The 27388-nt window shown below is 43.0% G+C and overlaps 1 protein-coding gene across 3 annotated transcripts; it reads right to left on the reverse strand.

Moving 5' to 3' along the window:
* Positions 1-488: 488 nt before the first annotated feature.
* Positions 489-27382, reverse strand: PDPR (pyruvate dehydrogenase phosphatase regulatory subunit). Of its 3 annotated transcripts, none has more exons than XM_015639996.2 (18): positions 27231-27382; positions 26543-26842; positions 24117-24250; positions 23063-23144; positions 22808-22971; positions 21766-21887; positions 20838-20955; positions 19314-19463; positions 16149-16341; positions 14281-14405; positions 12479-12634; positions 12243-12376; positions 11711-11859; positions 10315-10427; positions 9871-9965; positions 9168-9257; positions 8716-8898; positions 489-7854 (listed from the first exon to the last, which is right to left on the reverse strand). In XM_015639996.2, exons 2-18 carry the CDS (start codon positions 26767-26769, stop codon positions 7450-7452), a joined length of 2640 nt encoding a protein of 879 aa, XP_015495482.1. In that variant the 5' UTR covers positions 26770-26842; positions 27231-27382; the 3' UTR covers positions 489-7449. The 3 variants fall into 3 exon arrangements, with proteins under 3 accessions (XP_015495482.1, XP_033373180.1, XP_015495483.1); XM_015639997.1 differs by having other exon boundaries at positions 7450-7854; positions 26543-26839; XM_033517289.1 differs by lacking the exons at positions 23063-23144; positions 26543-26842; positions 27231-27382 and having other exon boundaries at positions 24117-24219.
* Positions 27383-27388: the final 6 nt, after the last annotated feature.

A 27388-nucleotide genomic window follows, 5' to 3' on the forward strand; every position in this document is an offset into this window, starting at 1 on the left:
GAATGAGAGGGTTGCTGAGCCCAGATGATGATCTGCTCTCCCTCCTCTCCCAGGCCAGGCACCAGCCTCCAGCTGTGGTTAATATTCCCTCACTGTGGCAGGAGCAGAGGCTGACCCCATGCCAGCCTGGGTACCCAGCAGCAGAGTTCCAGCACAGCCCCTCCAGCTTGAGCCCATCAGCTGGTGACCCCACATCCATCTCCCAACCACCCTGGACCCCAGAACAGGCTCTGATCCCACGCAGCCTGTGTCCCTGAGCCCCACCACAGCACAGGGAATGACATGGATGAGCTGTTGAAGGACATAATTTTGAATGTGGATACAGGCAGGGAAGGGAATTCCCCAGGGTGATGCAGCATGTCCAGAACTCACTCCAACTCCCAGGGCTGGACCCTTCAACAAACCCAGTGTTCCTGCAGGATCCCACCCACACAACCAGGGGCGTTTGGATTCTGACACACAAGGGTCCTGCATAACTAACGGCAGAATTCAGAAGTAGTTAAAATGCCTCTTTATTAATATACAAACCTAGCAACATTTAAGCCAACCAAAATATGAAATGAAATCAAGCATGATATAAATACAGCATCCATGACAACATGGCCTCAGTGGAGAGCAGCAAACTCACCCTGACTTGTGCGCTTGGGAACCACCATCCTCTGCCATGGGGTCTGGCCATCAGAGCAGCTTTGTCTCTCGTAAACTGCTTCGAATCCAAACTCAGCAGAGGTGAGACCACTGTTCCCCTCAATGGAAGAGTACCTGGCACAGGCTTTCTCTGACCCCACATGGCAAAGGGATTGAAGAAGCTGTGCTGCTGGAGACAGCCTGCTGGCACCTGCTTGCCAGGGCCCTGCGAGGGCAGAGGGAAATGGCCATAGTGGATGGGGAACCATGTTGCTGACATTGCTCGTGCTCTGTCCCACCTCAGCTACATCCACTGCACAACATTCACAAGCATAAGGCACTAGAAAAGTGTTTTCACAGGTTCAAACTTCTGTTGTTCTTAAAATTCTGGCAGCAGCATGCATCAGAAATCTTCCCAGCCCTTTTAAAATCTGGTCTCAGAAGACAAAAGCATGAAGGGGGGTTTGGATGAGTGTCCTGCTGCAAGCCTGACCAGGAGATGCAGGAGAACCTGTCAAGGACTTCAGAGATATTGATCTGCCTGTGGTTATACTGTCCCACTACAGGAAAAAGAGGGAATTTTAGCATGGAAAAAATCTCAGAAGTGCCATGGCAAAAGGCAACAGCACAGATTCTTCTTCGTGCACACAAAATGGATCAGGTCCTACCTAGGATGGCTGACAACTCCCAAGTATGTGCTCTGCTTGTAGCAGGTGTCAAGGATCTGTGTGGGAAGATCAACTGTTACCAGTATTAAATCAGTAAATATTAATGTGAACACTTTCCTCATTATAACGTACTCATTATAACTTCTTCTTTTATAACGTAATACTCTCTGTTGGGATTCCTTATTCCAAGCAGGTGGAATCTCTAACAGAACATCAGCCCAGCATGCCACACTTGCAAAGCAGCTCTGGTTTGTGCTGCAATCCAGAAGCCAGCCTGACATCAGTAACCCAGCCCAGCTTTGAGACAAATGGGAGATGAGAAATCTCAGAGCCATCGCAGCAAACATGCCAGGCAGTAGCAGATCCCCTCCCCTCCCGCTTCTCATGACTCCTGCCTGCAAATGTCAGCTGGTACAGCAGGGAAGTGCTCAGGCAGAGAATTCTGTTTCCTTTAATGCAATGGGACACCCACAGAGTAATCTACACCAGCCCAGGCTTCTTTAGAGAAAGAAGAAAAACACTACACCACAAGGAGAAAGTGAATAAATCCATTTTGGGAGGGGGAAACAAACAGGAAAGTGTCAGCAGCTGGACAGGCACAAGGGCTCCCAGCCCCATACAAATTCCAGGCTCATACTGCAACAGCAGCTTCCACCATCCCCCAGTGCTTGCTCAAAATTACCATCTCTGGGTGCACAGCACAAAGCTTTCCAGGAAGGAAATCAAATGGCAGGCACAGCCAGTGCCCAAACACCTCACCTAAGGCTTTAAGGCATTTATAAATATTCAGTCTTTTTTTCCTCTCTCAAATGCAAGGACTACTCATGCCAAGGGCTATAAGCACACTGCTACAGCCATAATACTTAAGGAAAGTTTAAAGTGCAAAGAAAATTTTCAAACGCTTTTTAGTGACAGCTTGAGTCATAAATTGACATCAACCTCTGCCTTTCCCAAGTTTTGTTCCATGACTGAATGCTTTTTTTTTTTTTTTAATATTAATCCAAACAATCAACTAAGGACAAGTTAGTTTAAAACAGGAAAACATCCTAAAATAGGCAGAAATTATTTTGACCCAGTATTATAATAAACTCAATGAAGATTGTGAACATTTTGCTCACCATTATCAGCAGCCAAGAATTGTGTTTTAAATAAAAATTACTTCTGCCCTTGCAAGCAACTCCCCCACTCCCCTGACACAGGAACTACCTCATTTTTACAGATCTCTTCCCAAAATGTCACCATTCTGGTTCAAATGTGCTGGAAGGATGAGGATGGTGATGTCAGTGCTGTACCTTTACAGCTATAAGATTGTGCCAGGGAGACAAAAGTGTTCCAGGCAATCAAGTGCACACAGTCCCCACTTCCCCTGTGTGGAACCATTTCCTTCATCCCAATGAAAAGAGCAAATGTGTGCTGAAAAAGAAGTGCTAATGCTGTCCCAACTCTGCCTAGAGCCATGGCTCTCACCTGTCCAACATCAAGACTGCAGAGGAAGATGCTCCCTGAGCTGGAAATCGAAGCTGATCATCTCTCCAAGGCTGGACTTAAAGAGTTAAGTAATGAGCAAAGGATCAAACCTTCACTGCACCTCTCCTTCCACCTCAGCTCAGCCACTCACATCCCTTCCCCAGTTTTTATTTTGCCATGCCTCACTCTCTGATGGCAAAAGGAACTAATGCACTCAGACATCTGAGGAAGGAGACTAAAGAAGTGTTAAGGATTATGGGAAAATCCTGGCACAAGGAAAGGGAGGATTAAATGATGGGATTTACAGCAGCCACAAACCTGCCTGGAGTTCTGTTGTTGGTATCAGCACCATCTAAAAGGTGAATAACTTAAGTTGATGCAGAGACAACAGAGATCTACAGCAAACCTGGCTCTGATGACAAAGCATCAGGTAGAAGGAAGAGAAGAACCTTGTGCATGAGAAATTCTACAGCAGCAGAATTTGGAGGTGTTACAGAAAGAGCAACATGATCAATGGCAACTCAAATGCAACAGTAGAAAAGAGGAATCCAAACTTACATCAAGATGTGGAGATGCAGCGGAAGTGTCAGACAACCTCCCTTCCTTGCCACAAAATAACAAACTGTCCAACAAGGCCTGTCAAATCTAGATACTGGAAAAAACAAACAGAAACTTAAGTCTGGCAAAGACAGATGTGACAATGACTGTAACACATCCTCTGGAAACAGAAAACATAATTCTAGAACTAGACTGTTAATTTTATCTTCATATCATTAAATATGAAAATATACTCCCGCTTTTCTAGCACCAGTTTTACTCAAGCCTTGCAGTACTCACTCAAGGACTAACAAAACATGAGAACTTAGGAAAGGACACAGCAAGGTTAAGACAACATAATATCTCTGTAAAAATAATTTAATGGAAGGAAGTGCTATGTCTTCCATAAGTTCCCCAGACTCCAGATGACACTTGGGCAAGCCAGCCTTTCCCATAGATGCACATTTCGATGGATTCATTGGCTACCTTCCCTCCAAAGATGCCTGTATGAACAGAATCTACAGTGCTGTTCCCATTCTGGATAGCAAGACTCAGAGAACTGGTAGCAACCCTGTGGCTGATACACACAAGGTGCAAAGAGCAGACCTGCAGCTGCTGCTTCAGCACAGAATGAGGCCATCTCCCCTTCTACTGCCACAGAGAGGGATGCTATTTTTGTGTTTCCCAATCCAAGGTTCATAGTCTTACTGTGCAGAATGAGAACAAGCCACCTTTTTTAGCAAAAAGCATTTTAAGGTAGTTTTAATGATGAGAATCAGGATGTAGAATTCTACAGCCCCTGTTATTTACCATCTTAGATGTTAAGACTATGCTACAGCAGCTTCTGAGATCTGATTTTAAATTTTCTAATTTGAAGGTGTACTAAAGGTAATAACTCTTCAACAGATTTAGTTGTTCTTTTTTAGGCACTCTACTTTAATCATCAGATAAAGGGATTAGAGTCTTACATCACTCTTTAATACCTTGAGATGAAAACACTACGCTAGAAGGATCTTCCTCCAACTCAGTATCACTATTTTAAAACGTGATCCAATTGTCTTCTTGATGGGTGTTCAAGTTGGTAAAGGCAAACTATTCTTTACATTGTAAGTTTCAAAATAGCTACACCAGAAATTATATTGACTAAGCCTGAACAGCAGTTAAAGACCTCTCAGGTTCTGATATAAAACAAGAACAGAATTCATAGCAGGGAAGGTTGGAGTAGGCGTTAATGAGCTGCAAGACTGACAATTACCAAACCACCCAAGTCTCAAACAGCAAACACAGCATTACAGAAGTGTTGCTATATCTACCATCATGGTGGAAAACTATTTCCACTCTCTATTTTTGGTATGGAAAAGTCAATAGATCTAGACATAAGATAAACCTTTCAGACATAAAATAAACCTTAGCAGACATAATGACAAAAGTAGCTCATAAAACACAATTTACTGTCAGAACTGCTGGGGAAAAGACACCCGTGTATGAAAAGTTGCCTGAGGAACTAGCAGGCACCTATAAATTAGGGAAAAGGAAAAATAATCACATGAAGGAACATAATGTGGTGGGAACAAGTGGTTGGTAAAGGACAGCATGCTGCTAGCTTTCCAGTTTGGTCTTAATTAGTTCTAACTCTGCAGAGAACTGAACAGCTTGAGCTAAAATCTCTCTTCAGCAGTTTGAATACAAACTTCAGCTCACCTTGGCCCTATATTTTGCCTTCTCCTGAAGGAGTATCATGTTGTACTCAGCCACAACAAATGATCAATAAACCCTAAGCAGAAGGGCTACTCCACATCCTAAATATCACATACAAAACTCATTCTTTAGTTGAATGCCTGTTTCCATGGGTAAGCAAGGTGAAGCAGTGTCCCATAAAACCAACGGAGAAGGACCAAGGTCCTCCCTGGTACACACGTTCAGCATGGGAACAATGGGATCGTGGTAGCTCTCTAAGCAGAAAAGATATGCAAGAAGTAATTATAGAGTTTAAACTGCTATTAGATGCTTTATGAACCTTTCATTTAAGCAATTAATTCTAACACACCAGGCAAAATTTCAGTTCAGAGAGCAATAATAGGGGAATTTGGAAGAAATGACAAGCAGGCGGAATCTCGCCTACAGCAGCTGCAGAGTGTACTCTGGGCTGTGAGATCTCAAAAAGCTGCCCCAGTGTGGTCACTCCTTCTCAGAAACTGGAAAATTTTGCATGTCAATTTAGAACTAGGTTTGAAATCCTGGAAGAAGCCACACACTTCAGTGCAACTTGCCACAGACAAAGGAACGCATGCTCAGAGAAGTGACATCTACATTCAACCTACTATACCATATGCTCAAATCCTTAATTCCCTTACAGTTTCCTGAACTGGCAGACACAGACCCAGCTGAAGGCACAGCTTAAAACAACTAAAGCAGCAGACAGCAAACTTAAAACAAGAACCAGGGAAGGTTTTGAGCTCATATTTACATTACTGATGCTCGCCATTTAACTGGAAAATAAAGTGCCCAAAATTAGTTCTAGACCATAGAGAAAGTGTTCACCACAGCTAACAGGGCAGACATCAGTGCAAGGTTGTGTTTGAAGTCCAAAACAGATACTGAAGCAGAAAGACCATGAGAAGTATGTGGTATCAGAGGCAGGGAAAACATTTAACAGATCTTTTTCAAGTAAATGAAAGGAGTCTTGATTTTTGATTGTGCTCAAAACATGAAGAAAAAGATGATGCAAATGTGCACAAGGCAATTCAGCATTCCCCATTCCTTTACCATTTACCATCACTGATTGAACTGGCACATTTTGACACCTGAAGAAGGGGCAAATTTCCAGCTGCACCATCTGGAGCATCTGTATGAGAAGCCAGATGCAAAGAGCAGTGCTGAAGAAAAGCAATTCATAATCCCACTACCATGCTCCCTTCACTCCCTTATTCAACCCCTTCAGCTGAGGTACTAATGACAGTCAAAGAAGTGCAACAGATTTGAGGAAGAAAACAGAAGACAAATTCTTCTGAGTTCAGCAGGAGCTGCTGAGAGAGCTTCTCACCACCAGTAGAAAACCCAGTGTTTTCTTGCACTAGGGGTGAGGTAAATGCTCTGTCTTTTCCTGTAATTTCAAAATAACCAGCTAAGATAATATCCCTTCCTGCTGCTCAAGTTCCCCAAACCAACACAAGTTCTCCATGAACCTTGCCAGATGAGTTTGTAACATAAACTCAAGTAACATAAACAAAGTGAAAGTAACATAAACAAAGTGAAAGACAATCCCCAAAGAGACTGTATATTGTGCAGCTTAAACAGAAGCAGCATGTCAACACTGCTATTTAACATTAAACACTAACAACTATCCTTGTTAGAAATCAGTACTCTTGCTAATAAAAAGAGAAAAAACAACATTCCTTTATAGAAGTGAAATGCACATGTTGATCTTTGACTATATTTATAGAAGGCCATTTAGTTTCAGTGACCCACACAAAAAATCCAATCCCACCAACAACGCACATAGCAATGCTACTTTCATCTCAATACTCTGATGTTAAATCTACTCCCTGCTAGGGAAAAAACCAAAACAGTGGACAAAGGAGGGCAGTGACAGGCTGGACAACACCAAAACCTGTCTCTAGGCTGTGCTCACACAATGCTTTGTCTCATGCCAGTGAGGTAGCTGATCATCCTATTGCTGTGTGCATCAACACACCAACCCCTCTACAACATGGTATGTGGAGAGCAGGGTGAGGACAGCCATCATCTGAACCACAGGCAGCAAAGACCTGCTGTCCCATGGCTGGTGCTGGAGAGAAGAGAGGAAGGGCACAGTTTTTGGGGTTCACCCCAACCCTTCCCATCGCTAGAAGGCCAAGGCCTTTGGTGGGGTTCACTCCTACACAGGCATCCCTGCATGTTCAGCACTGTGCTTCATCCACTGGGGCACAGGGAAGCCTGGCAAAGGTTGAAGGAGGGAGACAGACAGGGTTGGGAAGGCTTGAAAATTAAAGTTTTAAAATATACAAAATGTAACACACTGGAAAAAGTTTAAAAGTTGCAAGACAAGAAAGGAAAAGAAAAAAAATATATGAGGTGAGGAGAAAGGGCTGGAAGATGGTGGGAGAAGACTCCAGCTTGGGACAAGGGGCGGGTCTAGTCTACTCAGCCACTACTCCCTCTGGTAGCCACTCAGTTCCACCTCATCCTTGCGGCGCCGTTGTGTGAAGAGGGAGCTGAAGGGATAGAGCTTGGCTTTGGCCTGGAAGCGCTGCCCGGCAATGTCGATCTCGTACTCTCCCTGGTTGATGAAGTCAGTTGTCACCACCAGCTCTTCTCCTGTCTTCTCATCAAAGTGGTGCACGAAGCCCAGGCAGACGTGGCGCTCCAGGGTGTAGCTGTAGGCACTGCTGGTGGTCTTGCCCACGTAGCGGCCGTTGCGGAAAATGGGCTCCCCCCACCAGGGCCAGAGGTCCATATCCGTGTCATGGTCCTCAAGAATGAACATGGTAAAGCGCTTGTACACCCCGTTCTGCTTCTGTTCCCACAGTGCTTCCTGGCCAAGAAACTGTATTCCCTGTGGGGAAAAGGAAGCATCAGCTGATGTGAGTGACACGAACCTTGGCAGCTGCTGAGCTGCTGCAGACCAGGTTGCAAACAAGGGCACTTTACACTTGGAACTTGTGTCCTATCAAAATGGGCTGCCTCCATACATAAGAAACCCAGCTCAGACAGCTTTTCTCTCATGTTTGCTGCTCCAGATGTTAAAAGACACAGAAATGTTTGTGAAGCTGGTCTTTAAAAATCATGTCTCAATTCCAGTTCTTGCATTTTTCTTGCTCCAGAAGTCTACCTTTCTTTACAAACCAGAGGGAAACTAAAACTAATATGAAATTTGTATCCTTAGTCACTACATTATTTTCTTGAATTGATACAAGCATTTGTTTTGGCTCACAGAAAGATGGAAGAAAGAAAACATGTTGTGATAGCAACAGCATCTGCTACCAAAAAAACATGCTATAACTCTACACTGTTCTACAAACTCTTCTGTTTTATTAAAAATAAAGAACACCTGTTATTGGTACCTAGCCTCACATTTAACATCATTAAACATCACTTGGTGCACAGGATGACTTTTGCTTCATCAGACTGGGAAAACTGCTTGGAGAAGCAAGAATTCTGATCATCTGTAAGGTACAGAACACCTCTGCCACATTGGGCACTGTGCACATAAGCAGCACCAGGCACAGGTCACTGGGAATGATGCCCAGGAAGGAGGAAGACAGAGCATTTTTGTATTTCTATCAGCCTTCTGAAGTACAAGAATGTATGTTACACTACTGCACACATCTCCAAAAATACACATCCATCTGCTTGGCTGGCAGCCTTTCAGTCCAGTTTTACTCTCCCACCAACCCCAGTGCAGAAGGTGGTGTACCTTATCCAGCTTGACCTGGAACTCGCGTCCACACTCCATAGGAGTAGTAAAAGCATCCAGATCCTGGCCCCAGAATGCAAAGAACTTCTCAATGCGCAGGCTGCGGAGCGCGTAATAACCGGCATTCCGAATTCCGTACTTCTGGCCCATGTTCATCACCTCGTTGTACACGTGAAGGGCATACTGCAGTGGAAGGGTGAAACACAAAATGGCACCAGGAGAATGCAGCAGCATCTGACACCACCAGGAATGTCACTGTCCCCTGCCACTGAAGCAGAAGAGTTCTGCCCCACTGGAATGCAATATTAAACAGGAAAACTCCCCCGGTGCCTGTAGGAAGCTTTCCCGTGGTGCAAATCAGACATCTCATCACCTGGAGTCAACTTGGAAAATGTTTCCGATTTATGCATGCAAGCAACTGCTTTAATTAGCTCAGGCTACAGTGCACTTACCTCTATGGGGATATAAAGCACGAAGCCAGGTTCTCCTGTGTGAGTGATACTCATCACACGGATGCCATTAGCATAGCCCACGCTCATCTCCTGCAGAACCAGAGGGGGTGAAATCATCCAAATCGGAGCACAGCACAGAGATCCAGAAGAAGCACAACACAACTGCACACTGCCCAGCCCTCTCCCCTTTGCCACCTGCACATACTTGCAACAAATTTAAATTTCCAAATTCAAATAGGGATGTCACATTATCCAAACTTGTTAATCATTTCTTGACACTTGGCAGTAAGCCCTGGAATTGGGTCAGGACACAGGTTGTATTCTAGATACAAGACAGAAGTTGAATAGCAACTATCTGCTCAGCCGTTCAAAAGGCTGACAGGAGACAATGATGTCAGAGTCCCCGATCCCAGCTGCCCCTCTGACAGTTTCATAATTGATTATATGAAACATGTCAAGATAACAAATGGTGACAAGTCTACAAGTGAGAGGAATACTGAAAACAAATGCATGTTCACCTATATATTTAGCAAACACAACCCAAAGACAAGTGAGCCAAGTGAGTTCTTTACCAGCCTAGCTCAGTAACTGCAGCAAACCTTCCTGTAAATCTTAATTCTTCTCTCAGTTATCCAAAACATTTTTCTTCTCCTTTCATACATGCTTTGAAAAATCTAGCAGAGTGAGGACAGAAGTCACTCACCTTGCAAAAGAGAGAGGGGAAGTGTTCTGCAGTCATTGGAGCATAGGACAACTCTGACAAGACATCCACAGCACGGGGGCCAATCAGATTGAGAGCTAAAGAGGGGAACAAAACAGCATTAGGATGAGACTGTAGAAGTCTTGCCTGGTGTCTAATGTGCTGCTCCAGTTTCTGAAATTTTATTGAACTAATAGGTGTGTTCACATTTAAGGACAGGGGAGACATTCATTAAACTCTCCTGGCCATCCACAGTAAAAGAATGCCACCTTCTAGCTCATGGCTTGACAGAAAAGAAAGTCTCTGAACTGCTGTTTTCATCTGAATGTTTGGAAAGGAGACTAAATCACAATTCCAGGCACTTTAAACAATTAACTGGCATGCAGCACGAGACATCATTTGTGATTTTGAGCTGTCTGAGAAGGTCTGCTTTCAGTGATTTCTTACCTGTGTACTTCCAGGTCACATCCTCCATCATCAGGTTGCTGTCATCGGGCAGGTGGTTCTTCAGCCAGGCCCAGCAATGAACTTGCTGGTCAGTGGGGGAAATCATGAAGAAGCTGGAACAGACAAATCAAACCAAACAATGAAAGAACAACCACAAAGTGAATCAGTTCATTCTTCATTCATCAACTACTTGAGTCATTCAGCAGTTTCCAAGCTAACAGGAGACCAAAACAATCTGGTTTGTGAAAACCACAGCTAAAGTCTTTGGATCAATGCCATCACATCTGTCATGAAGATAAATCCCTCACTTCAAGCACTATCAGTGGTCTGGCGACAAGAAGTGACTAGATGTGGAACACAGGCAGTTCTGCAGAAACTTGACAGAGTATCTCAAAGGTCACAATCAGTTTGCAGAAGGGACTTGCAGCTCTTCACCATCAGTGATTCTCTCTACTCTGACAGTCAGAGTAGAGATGGTTCACACAGCAATTTCTTGTTTTAGCAGAAGTCTTTTCACACACAATGGTGGTTATTATCAACAGTTTCCAAAAACAGAACTCCACTTGATATGGGAAAATGAGCTGCTTGTGTGTGTGTCTGATACAAACTGTGAGTTAAAGTACATAAACATCTGTAGAAATCACTAGGCAAGGAGGGAAGCTACTGGTTTCACACAGAGAAGAACAATACTTTCAAGCAATACATGAATGCAGATGGAAGTGGAAGAGAAAGAAAAGCTGTTTCTAATTGAAAGAGAAGCAACAAAATGCTTTCACACCAATACAAAGAAAACACACATAGAAAACCATCCAGAAAAATAAATCCAATGCGCAGCTGGGCCATGGCCATGAAGTTCTTAAAAACGAGAAAGCTTTTTATCAGATGCCAAAGAGAGCCCAAACTGGTGAGTCTAAGGGTAAAATCCTGTGATTGTGTCCATTTGCATGAGGAGTACAAAGAGAATGATAAAAGACTGCAGAACGGAGTACATGTACTGCAATGAAAATTGAAATAAATAATCAAAAAGTATTTTCAATGTGGAATTCCAGTAAGGAATTGGTCAGGAGTTAGTTTGCACTTTAAATGGTTACCTAAATTAACAAATCCAGTGACCGCTAAAACCAGTTTGTATCTCAATTAAGAAATTAAACATCTGAAGGTCTAACATTCTGAGAAAATCTATGTTCATCTGTAATCCCAGAAAAAGGCTTATTTTCCCCAATGTTTGTAAGTTCAGAAGCTCCCTTTCACTTAAGTTACTGAATTTGAAATACTAGTAGAGAACTGAGACTTTTTAGTTCAGGGTGGTGATGAAAGTTTATGATCTTCATGAAGAAGTCGTTAAAGGCTCAAACACCCAAAGGGTGATGGCTAAAGATGCTGTGTGCACACCCACCTGCGCTTGCTGAGCCGGGCTATGCTGCAGTCGTTCTCATACCCTCCTTTCTCATTAAGCATTCCTGTATGCACAACATGCCCAACTGGCACATCCAGGTCATTTGAGAAGAGATACTGCAGACTCTCCAGGGCCTGGTCTCCGGTGGACTACATGAATCAAAAGGAAGAGAAAGTCAGACAAGCTGCCTGAGCAAAACAAATCCACTGGGGCAGCTTAAGATCGCATCAATGTCCTGGCCTAAATTATTTCAATTTGTGACAATTGTGACACTGACGTCTTGAGCTTAACAGGGTACAACAGTGGCACAGTGCCGGAGGTCAAATTCTATGTATAGACTAAGCTGATATTTCTATAAACTGGGCCCTTGCCAGACAAAACCCAATGTGTGCTAAATACTGTGGTACAACCTGAATTTAGCCATACAGTATGACTTCCTCTATCTATCCTCAACGGGACACATCTTTTTGCAAAAGCAGGCAATAATAAACTAAAGGTCACCTTTACAGGTAGTCCCTTCCTAGGTACTTACACTTATTTCAAACTTGGTAAAAGATGACATGTCAATAACACAAACTGCTTCCTTACAGCACTTGACTTCGGAACCCACAATATCAAACCAGTCTGGTTTGTAAAAGGTTTTGCTGTGATCCAAATCCAGCAGATCTAATATAAAGAAAAAATGAAGGAAAAATTCATAAACTGGATGAGTTAAGACCTTACATAGACCAATCGGGAAGCACTAGGCAGAGGAAAATAGGATCATACCATTCCCAGGTGGGACAAAATACTTGACTCTCTCAAATCCATGCTTCTCCATCCACCTGGCTCCCTGTGCATCCAGGCGGTCGTACAGTGGTGAAGTGCGCAGCTGCCTGCCGGTCTGGAAGTCCCAGCGGGGAACTTTCAGATCACACATGAGGGCTGCAATGGTCATAAACATCCTTTATTAGGCAAAGTGATTATCTTTATCTAAACTTTTCTTCCAGATCAATACTTACTAATATCTGAACCATTAATAAAACTTCCTTGAAACAGATCCAACCTTCCTTTTCCTGTTTTTGAAAATCCACAAATCTGCTTTGAGCCATTTATAGCTCTTCAAATCAGAGTAACAATATTTGCACAGAACACTTATATTTATAGATATGGTCTCATGACAATTCTGCAAGATAACAAAACCTCTATTTTTCATGATGTCATGCTGGCTAGCATTAATTATGCAGGATTCTTCCCTAGCAGTGCACTATATCAGATATTTTGACAACACTAATGCTGGGGTAGTCAGCCCATAGCTACAGGGACCATCTAATTTGCCTTCTTAAATACTGGCAATTCAGCCTTTCGTAATCATTGAAGCTTTTCCAAATGGCTTCTGTATCTGTTCAGCTAGTATAGAATATTTTTATTTAGAAAAAAAGTTACCCTAATAAACATCGAGCATCTTCCTTAGTTGTCAGTGGAGAGTAATAACTTAAGGATGCCTGAATACTACTTTATAAATGTTAAGATTATACCTAGGTCAGAAACTGCTTAAAATTGAAGATAAGCCAAATATTTCTTATTGAACACTTTCATAATTTCTGCCTCATAGATAATAATTTAATGAATTTATCAGCAATATCTCAAATTGGTACTCCTGAAAGAGAGGGTATAGGGAAGACTAGATTAGAATGGGAACATAACACTTCAAAAATGGGATACATTGTTCACTCTGTAAAATCTAGAGGGACTCCGTAGCTATCAGAACTGAGGTTTGTATTGGAAAGCAACTGCAGAATAATGCCCAGAGTATAAAGTGATTTTTTCTGGGAAGAAGGTCAGAGCAGCATAAGGTTTTTATTCCCCAGATAGAGCAGGGCTAAGAGGTTTACCCAGCTCCTCTGCTTTCACCCGAACATATGTTTTTAGTTTAGACTTGGTATTCAAGTAATTGTTCCTGTTATGCAACTTGTGGAGCACTTCGTACTTCTATTTCAAACTTGAAAAGAAGTCATCCACAATATTCAGACAATGTGACAGATATTCGAACAACAGGAGGAAACAAAGCATGGCTTTAGACAAGAAAAATGGCATCTCTAATCTATTCTGCAAGGTATTTATCGCAAACTCTGACAGGAGAAAGCACTATGTCTACAAAGACTTCCCGAATTATGCAAGATAACTGGGTCATCCAGCTGTAAGTTGGAAGTGAAGGTATTTCCACACTGTAATGATGTGCAAAGAATAACAATCTTTGAGACAGTGTAGCATTCCCAGTTAAGACCTTGGTATTGCTTTTTCAGGCTGGAGTCCTACAGAGATACATACAAATTTCCCTATTAACAGGCAAAGCACAGAAATAGCAGAGAGCAAGGTACCAACAGCATTTTTTAAGAAAAGTTAATAAGAATGCTGGCATACAAAAAAACCCTCATCCTCTCCATTCTCCTGGGAAGGGGCTGTGTTGCCATGAAGGAGGTCAGGAAGAAGGAAAATGTTTCTCAGAGTGATGGCAGAGAAGAGACAGTGTAGCAAAGGGGAAAATCTTCAACAGCCTGACCAGAGCTGAAGGCAGAGACCTCACTTACGCATGACTTCCATCACACGGTGACGGAGGAAAGTGCGACTGCTCTGAAGGGTTCCAAAACGTTTCAGATCCAAGGGCCAGACATTTTCCGATGGATACCCATTTACTATCCACTCTGCCAGGTACCTGATGGAAGAAATAAAGACAGCCTGAGATATCGGCCAACATCTTAAGGGATAGAGTGTAGCTTTGAAGTCAGAAGGAAAGCAGTTTGGACATGAGAATTTCTTACAACAGGGAGAGAGAAGACATGTAACATGGGATTCTAAACACCAGCAGAATCTGTAGAAGTCTCCCTTTATAAAATGCATCCACCAAATTTCCAGATTACTAATTGCCCATTAGGATGAAGCAAACAGGGCAGCAGGAAGTTCAGGACATGAAGCCAGAGCCTGGACAGGTAACCTGGCTGACACTGTGTCAAATCCTGGGGTTCTGATACAAAAGGAGGTGTAAATACATTTCAGTTGGAGTTTGATGCTTCTGCTTTCTCATTTCTCATTGCCTGGTGTAGGCTCTGTCACAAATCACCAGTGACAGCATTCATTTAGCACAAAGTGCCAGCCAAGTTATGTTTAGCTACACTTCCAGCAGTGAAGGAGGAAGGCATTCTCCAGAGCTAATGGACACAGACAACTCAGAATTTAGCACAGCAGAAGGTTCTGTTCACAGCCAGTAGACAAGAAAACAAAGGGGGTTGGAACTGATCATGAAAACTTATATTAGCAAGCAAAGCTGTTTATTTGGGGGCTGTAGCAATGAATGGACAAATAGTGCTTTTACCTTCAGAAATTATTTTGATTCTGAAGAGAACCTCACTGCAAAGATTCTCTGTATTTCATGTGACAACAAAAAATAATCATAAGTTGTTTCTCTGGTGAGTTAAATTATTAGACAATGGACATAAACTAGTGAAGACAAATGCAGATACTAACACCAGCATGAAAAATGAGCAGTTTAAGAAGGCTGTGTTGCAGAAGGAACGCTCAGTCACTGAAACTAAATGGCAATAGGAGGGAAAAATGATCATTCAGCAACTGTGCTGCTGAGATCACACTTAAATGCCTTAAATTATTACACCCCTATCTTACTGTAGGGGACAGTCTTAAACTACTGTCAGCACTGGCGCTACATATATGGTGTTTCATCAGCAACAGATTCACGCTGCTTTCAGAGGAATTAACTGCTGTGTCAACTTGAATGATCAAAAGACTTCAATCAAATGATAAATTAAAGGGGATCATGAAGCACAAGAGATGAGGGAATGTACGCTTTGCTAAGCTTTTATCTCTTCACGGTAGTTTAAAAAAAACACATACCAGTTATAGAATCATAGAATCACAAAATATCCTGAATTGGAATGGACACAAAAGGATCACTGAGTCCAGGCCCTCGACAGGACAACCCCAAGAATCACACCAGGTGCCTGAGAGCATTGTCCAAACGCTTCTTTAACTCTGGTTGGCTTGATGCTGTGATCACTTCCCTGGGGAGCCTGTTCCAGTATCCAACCACTCTCTGGGTGAAGAACCCTTTCCTAACACCCAACCCTAAACCTCCTCTGACATAGCTTTAACAAAGCTTACTTGATCTCCAGCTGCTCACTGAGATGTGATGCCAGAGGAGAGGTCTGCAGTACAGGAAGAAAATCCAACAAAGTTTTGAAATACACACTGAAGAACATAATCAGAAAACAGCAACTGCTCCTCTCCTTCCTCAAGTCAGAAATGAAAGAGGAGTTCAGGAGTTGTCAGGGGAGGTGACCAGAGGAGGTGACAAATACCAACCAGAACATTCTACACAGAAGGAACATCTGAGCGATCTCTTGGCTAAAGCCTTACTTACACACAACAGTGAGAGACCACTTACTTGCCTGCTCCCCCACCATACGAGACGCCAGCTGAGTTCATGCCAGCCAGAACGAAGTAGCCCCGTGCGGTGGGCGACTCTCCCATGATGCATCGCATGTCTGGGGTGAAGGACTCTGGGCAATTCACCAACTGCATGATCTGCAGAGCCTCCAAACCTGGCATCCTGCGCAGGAGGGCACTCAGAAGTGGCCCTAGGACCCAAGAAAATAAAGAGACAAAAAGTTATAGCCTTCAGCCTCAACACATTTCAGCTGCTTCAGGTGGAAACTGCTTCCATGTTTTGATACAGTCACAGCAGAAATGGTTTACTTGCTGGAATCACACTACTCAAAATGGATCATACAGCATAAAAACACCCATATTGATCCAGACCAAGAGCCCAGTATTGCTTTCAACAGTGCAAAAGCACTGTTCAGTTTTTTTAGGGAAAATAACAGGAACAGACATCAAATAGATACACATTGAGGAATACAAACAGGCAAATGTGTATGACTCTTGTCCCATGCACTCTGCAAGCCTCCGTCTACCACCAGCTCAGAGGATTTCATAAAAATTTGGCAAATTTTCTCTATTTAGAAACACCTAAATTGGTCTTTTAAGTACTAGAGCAGTCCTTCCCAGACTCATGAAAAAATCTAACAGACACAGACAAGGAATCCCATATGTTAAAATTCGTTGTATGAGGAATCACTGCCTTCTGTTTTAAAGCTCACACTGAATTTCTTTTTACGTCTCCCAGCATTAGACAAGATAGTGGTCAGGATTTCCCCTTCTAGCCCATCTCATTCCAGATTCTACAGACCTCTGTTTATTTCCCTTCTGTCATCTCCTTTCCCCAAGCCTCCTGAGTCACTCCATTCTTAGAAACTATTCCAAGCTTTGATCAGTCTCTTGCTGCTCTTCCACCAGGCCTTCTCCAGTCTTATGATACCTTCTGGAAACAGGGAGCCTAGAACAAGAACTAGCATCTGGCAAACCAAGGATTTAGTGTTGCATCATGAACTGTGTTTTCTGCTCCTTTCCCGGGAATTCCTAACTTGTCTTTTGCTTTGACTGCTGCTGTGCTGATGTCTTCACAGAACTAACAGAACTAATACAACCCCAAGGTCTGTTCAAAGCCCATCACGTCACATTGTGAAAACAAGCTCATCCCCACACACCCCCATGCATTTGCGTCACTTCACATTCATCCACACTGAATTTTCTCACTGCTTCATTGCCCAGTCATGCTGGAAAAGTCCTTCAGCAACTCTTCACAGTTTGACATTTGAGAGCATTAATAAATGGGTAAGATATCTACTTGGCTTTTCTTGCCCAAGCCACCTCTGCTTAGCACTCCAGATAAAAGCCCTCAAGATTCAGCCCTAAGAACACTCCTGAGCTTTATGCACAAGAAGTAAAATAATCAGATTTCACATTACCTAAGAAGTTACAAACAGAAAGAGTCTTTCTGACCTGTTCTTTCTCTTCCCTCTCTCAAGCACTAGAATTCCAGAGTGAGAGCCTGGTGTTATAGGCTATTTTTTTATTGATAAAAAGAGATCAGTGCTAGATTTGTTCTCATACCCAGACCAATTTAAGCAACTCCACAGACTATTTTAAAATCAAAAGGTGTTCCAACGACAAAGATCAAAGCAGTAATACAAGAGCTCAAACCCCAGGAACTGTAGCCCTAGAAAAGGATCAAATACTGCCTGAGTAAGCTCTGACTCTGCTCAACTGTTCAGCGCATTTGAACGGATAAAAGGGCAATGCTGGAACACAGCATGCAGCTGCTTCAGAAGCTTAAGCAATTTGGGGGTGCCAACAAGCAGTGCCTTTTCATTTTATCCAAATGAAAACCAAAAATGAAGTGGGTGCAGAGCTTGAGCAACTCATTACTGAAGCCACTATCTTAAAGCAAGTCTGTAGGCATATAGGGATCTAAAAACCTTTAGCATATGGCAGCACAAAACAGCACCCCATCCTGGCTCCATTCCCTGGAGTTTAAACTTTTAGATTATCAGTATGGTGTCCCTCAGAAATCAAAGTAAAATTATTCAATTTAACCTGAAGCACAGCTGGAAAAACATACTATGACTGCAGAAAGAAATCAGTGAAATTCCGTACTTGCCTAGAGTCACAGAGGCATGTGCATTTACAAGGGATGCAGAGAGCTCTGACACAAGGAAAAGCTGGATTCCTGAATATATGGCAAATTGGAAGATAAGAGGGCACACACCAAATCACCAGGTATCAAAGAAGAAGGAGTGGTTGGGGAAGAAAGGTACTCACAGACCATGCCATGCTCTTTTCTACAGAGCCTCCATGTGAAAACACAAGTGGAATATAAAAACAGAATCAAATAAAATGGGAAGAGAAAGATGGAACAATTGGAATATAATGAACCACCACGGCCAACAGTGGGACAAAGTCTGGGAAGCCACAATACCAACTTCTGTCCACAAAGCAACTGTCACTGATAGAAATGCACTTGTCAGTCCCTGCTGAAGAGAGCTGCAGAAACAAAATACCACAGCTATGTGGCAGGTCAACAGTGTTGATCTACTGCGTCACAAGAGGAGCAGCATGTGGCACTGACAGTCAAAAATCAACTGAAATGGAAGAACAGTGCTGGGAAGCTGATGCAGCACCTCACTGCTCTAGAGGAAGTTAATACATGTTGAAGATTAGTGGATGTTTTTAAACATTACATGGGCATCACAGAATCCTGGAATGGTTTAGGTTGGAAGGGACTTTAAAGCTCATTTCATTCCAAACCCCGCCTGCCATGGGCAGGGGCATCTTCCACTAGACCAGGTTGCTCCAAGTCCCATCCAACCTTACCCTGAACACTGAGCAACTTGTGCCAGTACCTCATCACTTTCACAGGGAAGAATTTCTTCCTAATATCTAATTCTGTCCTCTGTCATTTGGAAGCCATTCCCCCTTGTTCTGGCACTCCTTGTCAAAAGTCCCTCTCGAGCTCTCCTATAGGCTCCCTTCAGGTGCTGCTGCAGCCTTGATAAAGGATTTTTCAGCAAATTACTGACAAATTAAGAGATGAGTGAATTTGAGAGAATGTTCTTCTTTCCCATAGATCAGTGACAGCTGTCTCTGCGGTGAACTCTGCCTTCTGATGAAGCCACGTGTTTCACTGTGGGAACCTTCTTCCCCAACATACCAAAATGATCCCAATCTTCTTGAAGGTTCTGGATCTCCAGCTGGTTTCGTCCCTCTGTGAAGAGCGGTTTGGGGTTTTTCTCAAAGCCTCCTGAGAGGATGCCACCCTGCCAGTTGCGTATGTAGATCCTGCCATCGGGGTCAACAATAGCTGCAGAGAGAAGAAAAGAGGTAGGAAGGGAATTGAGAGAAGGGATATCTGTCTCAGGCTGTTGTCCCACAAACACCAACGATGCGGGGCTAGTGACACGCCAGGCCAAGCCAGCAGTCTCCCAACATGAGAAGGGACAGTCTCAGGTCCCCCACCCCATGCTGTCACACCATTCTGGTTCTCATGTAACACCCTGGTGAGCCAGTTTAGATTAAACCATTAGCTCCCACCACAGCCACACTTGTTAACTTTTAGACAGTACAGTAAACTGAACTAAACCTGAAGAGCCCCAAGCCAACAGGACAGTGTTCCCAGGAGTGAGAAGACACAAGAGGGATTCAGAATCCTTGTGGCACTTATAAGCTGTTATGCTGGCTTAGTTCCACTGAAACTGCACCCAAGACCAGACCTTCCACCAAGACACGTCCTGCCCTGCCCCTTTCTCTGCCTATTCTAAGAACAGTTAATTTGTAACAGATCCAGCTTACTGCAGGCCACCAGCAAAAGGAAGGTGGACAACACTGTGATGAGGACAAGCAGTCAGGACTGGATTGCTCCTTCCACTGGTAGTGCGTCACCTTGAAGTATTTATGTTACTCCACCTGACATGTTCCATAGCAATTTTTGCCATGTACAGAAAAGCTGAGAATACATATATGTGAATATATACATATATATATACACACACACACACACAGGGGTTCTAATTAGTCAAATGAAAGTTAAGCACTTGGACTCTGTCCAGAGATCTCAATTCCCTGGACAGTGTATACATTACTCACTAGAAAGAGAAAATCTTGCTAACAACTGAGAGTAATTAAGTAAAGCTTTCTACTTCTCAACCACGGTTTTCAAATTCAAAGGCTTTTTTTTTTTTTACAGAGATCCAAAAGCCAGAATATGGGGGAGGAGCAATTACCTCAAGTGTTTGGTTGCCCCTACAGCTCATAGACATGTAAATGCCATTGTAAAGCCTTAGCTTCAGTTGGAAGAAAGGAATAGATGGGCCATTTGGGGCCAGCAGCCTGCAAGGAAAACATAGTGCCAAGGCTAGCACACTCCAGCCCAGAAATACAACAATCCAAGACTCAGACATAACTACTACTCAAGCTAGAGTCAAGGTCATTCTCCTGCTAAGCTGATGAACTCTCAAGATAATTTTCTGCAGAAAAGGCTTTCCCAAGAGTAAAGAAAGATATTCTTTCTACCACTGAAAAAGGATATTCAAAGCAAATCAGAGAGAAGGACTTCACAATCCCAAATGAGCTGAGAACCAATAACCAGAGGTTGGCCTTTTTGTCACAAAATACAGGTCACCTTGGAAAGGCAGGTATAATTCACCAAGAAAAGTGAGAAGAGCTGAAGAATCCTTACTCGGTAAGCTGCTTGACAGAGGCTCCTTAAAAGGATGTGTAAGGAGGTAGAAGTGTTCACAGGCATGGAGTGGGATATGGACTGGTTCCTCCCCAGAGTGGCCCAACTCATAGGCCCACTGAAATCAAAAAAAGTGCAGGTCAGAATGGAAAAGAAAAAAAAACAACTCCAGGAAAAGAGCAGAACATAAGCACAGATCACCTCTCCAATTCTGCTTTCATAAAAGACCAAGATTTAGTTCAGACCCCCAGACATTAAACAGACATGATTTTTTTCTCAGAATTTGAATTGTTTTGGATAATGATTGTTTTTCTGTTCCCTAACACAAGAACTAGGAAAGTGGGGCACCAATTCAAAACTAAGAAGTACTAGTTTACAAAACAAAAGCAAAATAAGATCTGTAGACCAAAATCAGTACTAGGTTCAGCATCTAGAAGCAGAATAGTCAGCATTTAGGTGCTGTACTAAGACCCTTTACTAACAAGGAGGACAGCTGTTAGATGAGAAACTGCAATTGTCAGGTGTATTTTCTAGCAGAGAAGACATGGCACTAAGGAGTAAAAGCAAACAAATTTCTGGGGAGGGAAGTGAGAGAGAAGGGGCTGTCTCCCTAACAGCCAGCGCAAAGTTCTTCCTGTCAGAAGGGTGAGCCTCCCAACAGAGACACCATGGACAGAGCTGTACCAACAAGCTGCAGGTACAGCAGGTGAACAGCCAGCCTTTGGTGCACAGCAAATGGCAAGCACTGCTTCTCCTCCTTCACACTCCCACTGTGATAAGCTGATGAATAACATGACTTGATCTACTGCAGTAAGCAAGCCAAAGCACAAACCATTAAAAAACCCAAAAGGAAAACAAAAAATGAACCAGAGGGAAGTGCACATATTCTTAAGCAACAAACAAGAAAAAAAAATTCAAATAATTCAACCTGGCCAGCACAATTGACAAAGTACTCGCATTGAATCCGCCCTCTGTCAGTCTCAACTCCAGTCACTTGACCCTTCTGGATTGTGATATGACTGACACTCGTCCGCTCGTGGATCTGGACACCTGGAGAGGACATCAGAAAGTCAATATGCCATGAGCCCTCTTTCTAATGTGTCAAACTGTTAGCTTTAAACCCTTATGCTCAGCCAAAATGCTTATTTTCTCTTGGAGACAAAATTTCTATTCTTGACCCAGGAATTCTTAAGCAAAACCCTATTATTTGTAAAACATCACATGTGCAATTTGTACAGGCTTAGACTGTGAAGAGCTACAGGTTTTTTTGTTATGTGACAATCTGGGCTCAGCTATGGACTTCTTCCCATTACCATTCCTTGATGCAACAAATTTGTAGTTTCAGATGGTATAACTGGTTCTCTTATGGGAAATAAGTCATTTTGTGGAAAAAAAATCAGTAAGCAGTACGCAAAACCAAGCTGGGCTAAAGTAAACTAAGAGAGGTATCTTCCTAAGCAGCTTCTTTCAATCTGATGGACTTTCATCCTTAATGACCTTTATTTCCTCTTATCATATTTAACCTTTCCCCCTACTTTTAAACCACTCCAAATCTGCCAAAGTGCTGGACAAACAGCATTTATTAGTACACTTCCAAACCCATTTCCAAAGCATATGTGCTCAATTAAATATTCCACAAGACTCAGCCATCCCTTTTCATTTGTAGGTAATTAACTATTTTGATATGTAATTATGAGTCAATTCTAGGAAGGAAAGAGTGTATGCTTTTTCAGAGAAATATGTAACCACTAAGGACAACAAACAGGTTCTTGAACTATCCCAGGAAACCTGTAAAGATTCAGCATGTAAAAAATTCAGCCTGTTTTTTTCAGAAATAAACAGGTCTAAACAATCTAAACTTCACAGAAATAACAGAATTTTGGTCTTCAGTGCTCAGTTAGAATATCAAAAGAGATGCAGAACATAGCTATCATGCAGAAGAGCACTCTATAGATAAAAAAAGCTCCTACCATTCCGTGAGGCAGCGGTTGCCAGAGCCAGACTCACGTTGGCAGATGACACAAGTGCATCTTCTGGCACATACATGGCTCCCACAAGGTCATGGATGTTGATCAGCGGGTGGAGCTGTAACACTTTCTTTGGGCTGATAATTTCACATGGTATTCCCATTACACTGCCACAGAACATAAGAAACACCATGTCATTTGTCTTGCAGGAGAGCTGGTGCACACTGAAGCCGAGTTGTATTTCCTGCTCATACGTACTTCAGCGATGAAGCAATGCGCTTCAGAGAGATCAGTCGGTCCTGAGTCTGAGCCAGTGAAATAGAGCCTGTCTTCATGTACCCTATGACAATGACCAAAGTCAAGTCAGATTTGGACAGGATCTTGAATTCCTTTCCATCTCAGACTCACTGCTTTAATATAATTGCAGACTTGTTGCTTCCACTACTCAGGAGCCTGGAAATCCCACATCCTCAAACAACTTTAAACATTTTTGGGCTAGTAACTAAAAAGTGCATGAGAGAACTTCTCAAAAAAGCAATTTAATTTTTAATTGTGCTCTCTTTCTAATTCATATGCTCCTGTTTATAAAAAAAAACCAAAAACCTGAATTTCACACATGGTAGCTATTAAAAGAGAGAGAAGTTACTGGCCAAAAGAGTGATCTAATGACTACTCAGAAGAATAAAACTTCAACAACTAAAAGCATATATTATGCCACTCCAACACCTGCACTAAATTAGTATTCATCTTAATTGCAGGCATAGTTATTAACCTCTATTGAGTCTGACATACATCACAAGCTCTTGTCAAGAAGAAAACTTTCAGTGACCAAGTTCTTCCTACCAGGTACATGCCCAAACATTTTGGAAGGAGAGGGAGAACTCCAACATAAACTTTTTTTGTTATTTCCAGGGCTAGACTGCAGTAAGACACAGCTTTGTCTATGCTTCAATGCTCCTGTTAACCACCTATTCTTTTTGAGGTGTGAATCAGTGCACAGAATAGGCAAACTAGCTCCAGTCACTGCAATATATTTTCCATGTTCTTGTGACAATTCCTGTGTCTGGCAAGTTACAGACAACATGCAAACTGTCACAATTTGCAGGTAGTCTGCCTTCAGCTTGCCCATCCAATATTCTTCTCCCCCCTCTGATTACACTAGTCACATCCCTTTGCATCTGACTAGGTCCATATGTATTGTTTTTAAACAGGACTTTCAAGCCTTAAGACACTGTAAAAGCACAGTCATATTTCAGTGTCAGTACTTCAATTCAGTTTCCCAAAGATGACTCCATGATGACACTTTCAGTACCTGTTTGCACTCCTGTCTCCTGCTCCAGCTGCTCATAGAGCTTGTTTGAATAGTGTGCCATCTTCAGCTCTATGGACACGGGCCTGGCTGTGCTCACAATGCCAGCACAGAAGCGAGTGGTGCCAGCAGCCAACCTGCAGGAGAAGGTACAGTGAAGGGCCTCATACAGCTGCCAGGTACACACTCCACACCGGGCTGCTCCAGCAGCTCCACTGTCAGCACAAACCACATAGCAACTTCTCCCCAAACACATCAGAGCAACACTTGAAGTTGGACGATGCAGGGATGACACAACCTCTAGAATGTTTTTCCTTTTGCTCACTTTCAAAAACACAATGCATTCCAAGACTATTTCTCTTCAACAAGTCCTAAACACTGACATTTTTCAAATAAAACATTTTTTGTAAAAAAAAAAAAATGAATCTTACACTTAAGTTGAGTTGTCTGATTCTTTCCTTCTCCAAAGCAGATCTCCCCTCAAATCAAAATTATCCTGGTTTTGAGTCTTGCATCTTGGATGATTACAGTATGAGCAAGTCCCTCTCACTTGCCACAGATAGGCACATGTTTCTTGTCCCTTCTACCATTGAGCTATTTGGTGAAGGGCTGCACTAGAGACAGAAACCTACACAACTCCATGCAGCATGGACAGGGGAAGACAAGGCAATTAGATGTAAGCATCTCCCTTGCAGCCTGCTTCCACAATAATTTGCTTTGCTGCTGCTAAAGCCATCCTGCATTTTTCCATTTGACACAACTGCTTTCAGCCTAGCATGTCTTTATTTTCTCAGTAATTCAACATAAGATTCAGTTGGGTAAGGAATATTTACTATTCCTACACCCCTACTCAATGACAACCGAAAGAGCCAAAGCACAGTCTTGCCATGCTGTGCTCCTAATAAGACATTTCTGCTACTGCATACATGATTGATGCATTCATGCTTGAGCATGCACAGACTGCACAGCATCTTAATTCACTGCAGATCCTTAATGGGCTGTTTGTACCCTACTGCAAGCTAGCAAAATTGACATTCCCTTCCAAACGCAGCCCAGCACCCCACTTTGCTCAGAAGGACCCCACTTGCAAGGTCTCAGATGAGAATACCCAATTTATTTTCTTTGCAGCTAGAAAGAATCTGCTGCTTCCCAGCCACACAAACTCCAGGAACCACAGCTTATTACTCCTGAAGGCAGTATCAGGTGGGAAGCTCTAAAGTAGATTATAAATACACAGTCCAGCACTTACTTAGGGCATTAGAAGCTGCTACAATAAATACCTTTTCAAACCCTAAAGTCTCAGTGGTCTTGTGCCCAGGATCCCCAAACTGCTTAACAAAAGCATCATGAATGCCCCTCAGAAATGGATATCTAAAAGAACAGGGGAAATGCTGGGATGCACAGCTTTTCAACAGGAACTGTGTGCTCTGCTACAGAGAGCTGACCCAACTCACTGAGGGCACTTCTGCTCAGCAAAACTGTAACAGCCTTGGCTATTCTACAGAAAGGCACTAAATCCTCCAACAAACTGGATAATCTGAGCATTTAACCAGCTTACAGGGTGATGTTTTAGTGATGCCTGCTTATAACCTCTTGCAATCTCTGAAGCTTTGCTGGCTGTGTAATGCTTTAGACACACATGGCATCCTGCTCTGAGAGGTCAACAGGGGCTGTAGGAGTAATGTGGATTTTTAGTACTCTTAAAATGGTCCATCATCTTTGCTAGCTGCATTGTTTTACATGATCACCTGTGATTACAGCAGAGCAGCTAGGTGTATCTCAAAGGAACTGTGTGGTGCATGGAAAACCCACACCAAAGTAGAGTTCTCCTGATGGGAACTGCAGCGCATGCAGGACACACACTGGAGCCCAGTACTGAACACACCCCACTGTGTCACCCCCATGTTTCTCAGGGCGCTGTGGGGAGGTAGAAAGCCCTGGAGTGCAGGAGTGAAGTTGAGGGAAAAAAACATGTTATTTTAATGTTTGTTTTTTGTTTCTCACTACCTGAATCTATTTCAACTGTCATGGAATAAAGTCATTATTTTAAATTAATTGTCCTTAGGATAAGTCAGTTTTGCCCCTGGAAGTACAATTTCCAAATCTTTATCCTGATCCACAAGTTTCTTCAGCTTACCTTCTCTCTATCTTGCAGAGGGAAATGGCACGTCTGTGTGGGAGTCTGACCCTGAGCCATGGCTACCCCACCACAATCACACAAGGGATACTCTTCACCTTGCAGAGAAGCCCTGTGCTTGGGAAGGGGCTAAGTGTTATTCATGCTCAGTATAACCTTATTTCCCTCAGGGAAAAGATTATTTCCAGGTTTTCACTTTAGTTCAGGTAAAGAGAGAGAAACAACACATTACAGCAGATATTGTTTTGCACAGAAGTCTTGTTTTGTCAGGTTTTTAACCAGAAATCCTTACCTGCCTTGCTCAAGTAAGACTATATCCTTCCAACCCATCTTGGAAAGGTGATAGGCCACAGAGGTGCCCACGATTCCACCACCACAGATGACAACCTGTGCCTGTGCTGGCAGGGAAAGTGGATGAGGTTCTGCTGTAGTTGAGGTACTTCGCTGGGAGCTGGTCATTCTCTTCCACTTCGGGTGAGCTGCCCGCCACTGGATATCAGACAGCAATCGGAGAAACATTCTGGCAGCTTTTTGTCACTTTTCCTAAAGCACCACCTAGATGTGTTCAGGCGTTACCTCAGTACCACTCCTTCTAGGAAGGAAAAGATGAGACTCACATTACCACTTATCTTATTACACATAAGGCTGGCAGCAAGAAACATCACGTGGTGTGTCCGGACTAAGTGGACATGAGAAAGCGCATGAGCAAACAAACAGGAGGGCAGTTACTCCTGAAACAACAACCTTGCCGTTAAGATTTAAACTCAGATCATGAAATAGGAACAGAGCATTACATATTTGGTGACACAGTGCAACTTGACAATGAGCAAAGAACCAGAGAGACGTGGAAAAGCTCTCACGCCAGTGACGAGGAGAGCTGAAGCAGCCATCAGGCAAGGATCATGCTCTGGAATGTTTTCTAAAGCCAGAAGTTAATAGGGCACAAATAAGCTTGATTATTAACGCTGTCAGGCCTTTACCTGAAGAAGGAAACGAAGTCTGTGGTCAGAGTAACTGGCACAGGGCACTGGAGAGGTCCCTCCGGGAACAGCTTTACCATAAGCTTTAGCCCGGGGCCTGGCTGCGGCAGCTCCACCAGCAGCAGCACCGGAGGTTCCCTCACCCGCAGCCTCCGGTC

This window comes from Parus major, chromosome 11, assembly GCF_001522545.3.
Source record: "Parus major isolate Abel chromosome 11, Parus_major1.1, whole genome shotgun sequence".
Lineage (NCBI taxonomy): Eukaryota > Metazoa > Chordata > Aves > Passeriformes > Paridae > Parus > Parus major.

Coding starts and splice junctions, on each gene's coding strand:
- PDPR (XM_015639996.2), bottom strand. CDS start 26,769: ATGTTTCTCCGATTGCTGTCTGATATCCAGTGGCGGGCAGCTCACCCG. Junction 9,966..10,314: donor TGTGACCTGGAAGTACACAG/GTAAGAAATCAC, acceptor TCCCCTCTTTAG/CTCTCAATCTGATTGGCCCC. Junction 7,855..8,715: donor TCCAGGTCAAGCTGGATAAG/GTACACCACCTT, acceptor TTTTCCCCACAG/GGAATACAGTTTCTTGGCCA.